This window comes from Tigriopus californicus, chromosome 3 (assembly GCF_007210705.1).
Source record: "Tigriopus californicus strain San Diego chromosome 3, Tcal_SD_v2.1, whole genome shotgun sequence".
Classification (NCBI taxonomy): domain Eukaryota; kingdom Metazoa; phylum Arthropoda; class Copepoda; order Harpacticoida; family Harpacticidae; genus Tigriopus; species Tigriopus californicus.
In genome coordinates, this window is record NC_081442.1 from 5,003,353 (window position 1) to 5,010,616 (window position 7,264).

Here is a 7,264-nt window from a genome sequence, read left to right on the forward strand (position 1 = left end):
CTCCATTTGTGTGAAGCAATGGACAAGCTTCTGAGAAGTAATTCATCTCCTGAAGACTGGGAGTAAAAAGGTTGGCAGTTTATTTGGAAATGTCACCCTAGGATGGGAACAGGACCACTTTTAATAACAACGATACATCATATCCGAGGTTGGAAGCTAGACCTAAGGTAGGAGACAAGCTCCACCATGCTACCATGCTAGGTATGTGCACTACCAATCCTAGCCTCCCAAGGAGGTAATGGAGTTCCAGTGGCACCTGACTGACTGAGCTTTGGAACACATTCCCTTTCATTGCTTGGGAGACTTAGAGAAATGTAGCCTACTTCGAGTCTGGTGTGAATGAAGAAATGTTCCAATCGTCCTTTGGGTGTTCATGATAAACGAGAAGAGTTTAGAGGCAATAGCCACTCCTACATTTGTCCATGGGCCTTGCTGTTTCTGTTTCTTGCTGAGAACATGCTTCGTGAGTAATTTGTTTGTCTGCACTTCAAAAAAGGAACCTACAGAAGTAGACACGTTAAGAAGCAGGTTGTGTTCGGGAAAGAAAGAAATAACAAATATTGCAAATATGTGAGATGGCGGAACATGTCAAACCTTTAAACCTATACCGTGTGCAAATTCCACTGAAAAGTATCAAGATTTGCCACGAACTGAAATATGTACCCTACTAGGATTTACGCAACAGTCTCAATAATCTGGGTCGACCAGAAACATTACGTATTGTAGCATGGTTCGGTCTTTGTCCGGATATATTAAATGACGTCCCTCGATCTGGACAAAAGACCTCCACAGCCTTCCTACCAGGGTCATTACCCATTAATCTTGGATTAGTGTAATTGGCCCCATTGGGGGTTGCTCTTGGTGTTGTAAGTGGCAACGTAAGTGACGGGTCTGAAAAACCTCTTTTCTTTGGGTTTCAGGTCGAATGGCTTTGCTTGTGACCCTATTCCTGGTGCTGGTCAACATCTTCACTCATGTGTCGGATAACGCTCCCAAAGCTGAGGGGTTGACTGCCGTCGAAACTTGGGTGGTCATGTGCATCCTTCACGTGTTCTGTGTGCTTTCCGAATATGCCATCATTCTGAAGATCATTCAAGTGGAGAAGCGGAGGAATGAACGGACGCAGAAGATCATCACCAAGTCTCATAATCACCTGTTCAGACCTCAAAACAGTAACGGGGATCACAACCACTTCCCTCCTCCGGCAGCTCGATCCGTGCAGCATCAGATCTCACAAAGAGTCCACAGCGGCTCATCCACGCCGCTCGAGCAGATCTTCCAGACGGATCCGGATTTTGGGCACAACCCTCCGTCAGATTCACCACCGTCCGGTTCAAGTGGAACCACCGAACATCCCCACCACTCCCATTTGCATCATCGTCATCTCAAAGATTTCTCCGTTTACTCGCCCACGGGGACTGCGGGGGGTCCGATCACCCACCACGTGCTTCACCACGCTTCCAGCCACAACGACTTGCTCAATAGCCATCATAACAACAAATGCCCTCTTCATCGCAAGATGGACAGTGAACAAGAGACGTCATGGAACGGCCTCGACTTCAGCGTGACACGCCCTGTGGGTTCAACCCGCATATCGAATGGTGTGAGAGGCTTAAGTGACGTAGGTGGGGCCATTGTCATGCAGAGACTCTCCCGAGAGCAACGCGACAAGTATGAACGCGTGGATAATATTGCTATGTGGCTGTTTCCAATTATTTTCTTTGCGGTCAATGTGTGTTATTGGTCCTATTTCCTACTCTTCAACGAAATGATCCAAGATCTTTGGTAGAAGAAGGAGTTGGAAAAAACAATCATCGCACCCACATGTGACCTTGAGCAGTTCGCGCCAAAGGTTTGAGGTGGGAGTGAGTTCTTAGCACTGTTTGAGAAATTGGCCAAGTTTTTGTCAATGGCCAATGGGAAAGTGCGGATCGTGAACGATGGATATCCTCATCCGTAAATCCGTGAGAGTCATCTCGCCAGCCTCATCGTTCGTTATCCAGCCTTGCACTACCTACCTACCCATGAACCATACGTACAGTATAAGGCAACCCAAACTTCTCATCACATCAACTCTTCAAGTAAAATAATAAGATTACGAGGATTGGAAGCAAAAAGTTATTCCAATCGGATGTTCGGCTTCCCCTACCTTCCATCTCTTCCTGCACGCACCTATCATACCGTTGATATTACTTTTGGGTGACTTCAGCACGCCAACTGAAGAACGGCTATTTGGTTGACAATGAATAGTTGATGACCGATGAGTGAAAGTTATCACCTAGACACTCATAATCCTAATCCATCTTCATAGTACTATACGCTGAACTATGACTAGAAAATAAATTCTTACCAGCTCATATTTCGAACTATAATTCTTTGACTAAATTTCACTTGTTTCATAAACTTAAAAAAAACTCGCAAAAAAAGAGAAAAATCGATCGACTACATAACAGCAAAACTGGACTTTCTTTTCCATGTGATATGAACCCTAACAATAATATAAATTTCCCAGGATTTATAAAATGTGTTTACAACAAGTCTGTATTGGTGAAAAGAAGCAAGGAGGGATCCAATCCACTGTCTTTCTTACGCAAATGTAACAATCCTTTGTTCTGGCCATCCGAGACCAAGAAAGGGGGCCCTTTGATCTAATACACCAAATACTGGGATGCCCATTACAAATCAGGACTTTAGCGTCCTTGAAAGAGCCAAAGTTCCTCCTTTAAGGTGCAACCTTCGTAAGCAAAACTTCACGGAATAAATGATCGCAAATTAGGAAAGGGCTCTTTTTGGTTATTCCGGGCCTAGGATTTGATATAATTGTGAAAAAATATAAAGAATACAATTGGAATTGGAGAATGATTTTGAATGCTTCTAAAGGTACAAAATTATCAACTCCGCATCTAGGCTACACAATAAAAACTCCACTTGATGAAGCGCCATTTTGTGGCTATTCAGTTTGCTGCATTGATACATACTTTTACTGAAATTATATAATCGTTCCTCAAAGAAGGATGCCACTGGAATCAGATCAGACTAAAGAGGTTAAATCTGGCCAAAGAAGATAAACTCAATCTCACACGCTATTCAACTGAGATTCAGTGTTGAAGATGGCCTTCCATCAGATTTGAAACTTGACCCAAAAGATCAGGACAAAAATTGATAAGATTTGGCATGAAATCAATTGGGATGATACGAAACAAAAAAAGCCAGTCTATTTTTTCCCGATACCCTGACTCCTTCTATGGTCCTCTACGTAAAAAGAAAAGATGAACTTCTAAAGGCATACGTAAAAAGAAGATTATCTTCATGAGAGCCAATTTGTACTGCAGTATTTCTAGCCCGAAAATATAAGCAATCTCGAGATCATGGACCAAAGCATGAGAGATTCCTCATGCAAGTCATAGCTAATTCCCTATTAATAAATTCATTTATTTGTTCATTGCCTACATCTATCCACAAAGTCCCAGAACGCCAAATCACAAACAAAAAGATAATAGTAGAAATAGAACTGACGTTAACATCTCAACAGAGTTGTTGAGAAAACACATAAAACAAAGTAAACAATCTTCTGTGATATCACGTCTTACTACTGCTTTTTATCATTCTGACTATTTCAATTCGTTTATACATTTATCTATCTTGTATATGATTACGCACTCATTTTTACACATATTACACATTGACATGACTGACTGGCGCAAAAAACATCACTTTTAATTTTAGTAGTAATGATGTTTGTAAAACATTGAGTCGTGTATTGTGTATTTGTTATCGTAACGTCTGAATCGCTCGAGCTGTTTATCTAAAGTCATCTGTCTTATCATCATCTACTGTATCAGCAAAATGGCAACCAATGATTAAAAATATGAATTCAGTGCCTGTATAGTGGTCGTTATATAATGGCAAAAAATTATAGTAGTATTAGGTCCAAACAGTGAAAGGAAACATGTCTCCCTTCTGTACAATACACTTGGAAAGCCAGTCCAATCATCCTCCAAGAGTGACGTGCCAAAACCTAGAAGCAGGCCTTAGTTCTGAGAAATTGCTTTCGAACGTGCTTGACACAATGTCAAACCAGTGCCGCCTTGTAGACCTTCTGAGCACTGAAAAAGATCTCCAAAAACTGTTTTTCCAAAGGCCACCACAGTTGCTTATATTTTTTCAATGGATTTTTTGCCAATCTATTTATTTTTGTAGATCAATAATTTTCTCAAGAATATTTCATGAAGAGATCCATTTCACTGGGATACCAGCACAATGATGGTCCTAGTTCAAAAAACGGCCACTTCACATTTCTGTATTTCTCATCATGACCCATGGAGGAGCAGTACCTTGAATGACATCAGTTGGAATTTGTGCCTCGCTCGACACCAACTTTGGCAATCATACTCTATAAACAGTAATCTAATTTGGATTAGAAACATCTCTTACACGGTGTTCAAAAAGCCCTATCAAGTTTCTAGGGAAATTCCCAAACACATCTTGGCATTTTTCTATATTTTCTATTTGCTTAAAAGCAAATCTTAATGTTAATTCATTTCCTTTTGGATCCCTAATTTCAGGAAAGAAACAAATGTAAGCTATACGTAAAAGGAATGCCCAATGTTAATTGAGCACAGTGATAAAAATACCCTTTAAAGTTTTGACAGAAATTCCCAAACACATCTTGGCGTTTTTCTACCTCAAAAAGCCATAGCGAATCACTTTGATTTTATTGCTTTATGGAATTCTAGCCCACATTAAAATCTTGCATACCTCAAAACATTATAAAAAATTAAAAAGCTACTCAATGTATATTAGGAGCATACTTAGTTAGCCCTTTCATATAATTTATGCTATCATCAATCACACCATTATTTAGTTACATGGGATTTAGTGGTCCAACTTTCATCGTTTTTTGGCCCAAAATGCTCCGGTTATATGTTAATTTAATTTCCCAAAGAATTTAATGTCGATTTTCAATATAACAAAAATGAAAGATTATTTTTCTTTTTCTTGCATAACTTCAAATTAACTTACAAGCTTACACAACCATATCTAAAACCCTAAAAAAAGCAACTTTTTGAAAATCTATCTAAGAACCGTCCAAACGACATTTAGTTGAGCGGTCACTGAAAATTTCACAAAAATCATTGAAGTCCTAAAGAAGCTATTTTTAATCAGTTTCAACAAAGTCTGCAAGAAACGGCAAAATTCATAACATTGTCTGTTGTATGTACCGTCTTCAGAATTCAAGTGAATGCGCAACCAAGTGTACACATGATGATTGTAAAACACGCATTTGTAAAGATTACACTTTCACTCTGTTTTAAGTGACATTATATAGCATTTTCAACTATTGTGAGACTAAGCAAGAAAAAGAAAAATGCCATTTTTCTAATTTTTGTGATTTTGAAAATCGTCATTAATTCTTTGGGAAATAAAATCAACATATAACCGGGATATTTTGGGGCAAAAAACGATGAAATTTGGACCACGGGGTAGTAGATGACATCAGAATTCACATTCAAGAGCTAATTAAGTGTGCTTCTAATTTGTATTGAGTAGGTTTTTCAAAAGTTATCTTTTTAATGTTGTTAGGTATGTAAGTTTTTAATGTGGGCTAGAATTCCATAAAGCAGTAAAATCAAAGTGATTCGCTATGGCTTTTTGAGGTAGAAAAACGCCAAGATGTGTTTGGGAATTTCTGTCAAAACTTTAAAAGCCCGGTATTTTTATCACTGTGCTCAATTAACATTAGGGCATTCCTTTTACGTATAGCTTACATTCGTTTCTTTCCTGAAATTAGTGATCCAAAGGAAATGAATTCACATTAAGATTTGCTTTTAAGCAACCGACGTTAGCTTTCGGTCCACGTCGACTATTTTCTAATTGTGACGAGTTTTGAACCGGAATGTTGGCTTTTTTGGCTTGAAGTACCAGACCTCAATTCGGGCTTCTAAGTTGAGTGAAAAAAGGGTAAAGAAATAAAGGCCGAAATTCTTGAATGAGGTTTGAGGCAACCTGGTTCCGAGTCTAAGAAAAGCAAGGTCACGTTTTGAAACTCAATTACGAAATATTTGATCGTACTTCTCCACCTTTTCCGCTCAAGATGCGAGTTCTAATTGAGGTCCTTCAAGCTAAAGAGCTGACTTTACAGTTCGAAACGCATCACTACTTACTAATCAATGGGTTCAGCTCGGAGTCACAAAAGTCCAAATTATGTCTTTTTAGTAAGCCACTTTGCCGAAAAAACATTATTTAAACGGCAGATACTGATGGTTTTCTAACCGATGACGCCATGCTGAAAAGTGGCCCAAAATATAATTTTCAGGAAGACAAGTTATGACCATATCGGAAATCCTAGACTGGATGGCAGGGATTGATGAGATTAATATCATGTAACGACAATTTGCAAACCAGTATTGCAGTAGTGGCAGAGTTTATCATGACGGAAATTGTACTGGCGGAGATCTTTCGGGCCGATTTCCCTTTGGCGTAGGTCGCTCTGGGAGATTACATAATTGGCGGTGCGCATCATCACGGTATTCAAGCAGACAGATTTCATCAGTTAAAAATTGCCTTTGGCGAACTTCGATATGGGAAGCTATCTCGCGACTTTATCTCATGGCGATTTTTTGACTAGGGGAAATTGTTTTTTCCAGACTGGAATATGGTAGAGTTTGCCAATGTTGAGTTATCGGAGTTTTTTGGCGTGATTCTGTGCGGTGTTTCGAGCAGAGTTCCTGTTCGTAGGTGAGTTCAATGTTGGCGTAATTCGCCATTGGGATGAGCCTGGAGTACGCCAGTCTATACTGACGTGCTCCATGGATCAGCTCATTATGGCAGAGGTCACTTGGTTGCGGAAAAACTGAGTCCTTTTTCATAACTTATTTAAAAAAACGAGAAAGATATGTCCTTCCATTTAACAGCAAGTCACACATTTAGTTGTAAAAGTGGTTGCCTGTAAAGTTGATTTTTGGGGTCCAAATTTGCCAAGTTAATTCATGGGGCCAGAAATGTTTTGATCTTACTTAACTTTGATCATAGATGAATGGTTTAAGCGATACGAAATGTTCTCTTCTGTTGCAAGTTCATATCTTTGAAATTTTTCATCGACGAAATTTTTTATTGACTAGAAATGCTTTGACCTTCGCTTAATCAGAAAATTTCAAGGTCTTAGCTCATTTAAAGAATTAAGGATGCGGTACCGTATCGGTAGAGCATTCGCTTTTCCAAATTTCTGGTATTCGTATTACATCATGACTTCATGAGTTGTTTA

At 39.2% G+C, this 7,264-nt stretch overlaps 2 protein-coding genes across 2 annotated transcripts in view; one reads left to right on the forward strand and one right to left on the reverse strand.

The window, feature by feature from the left end:
• LOC131877788 (glutamate-gated chloride channel alpha-like) overlaps window positions 1-2,357 on the forward strand; it is a 14,087-nt gene extending 11,730 nt beyond the window's left edge. The window contains exon 4 of the mRNA XM_059223576.1: window positions 921-2,357. Coding sequence (XP_059079559.1) covers window positions 921-1,789 — 869 coding nt within the window. The 3' untranslated portion in view covers window positions 1,790-2,357. The remainder of the gene's footprint in view (window positions 1-920) is intronic.
• The window catches only part of LOC131877789 (ankyrin repeat and sterile alpha motif domain-containing protein 1B-like), a 49,589-nt gene that overhangs the window by 26,911 nt on the left and 15,414 nt on the right, over window positions 1-7,264 (reverse strand). The gene's annotated exons all lie outside the window — the stretch shown is intronic.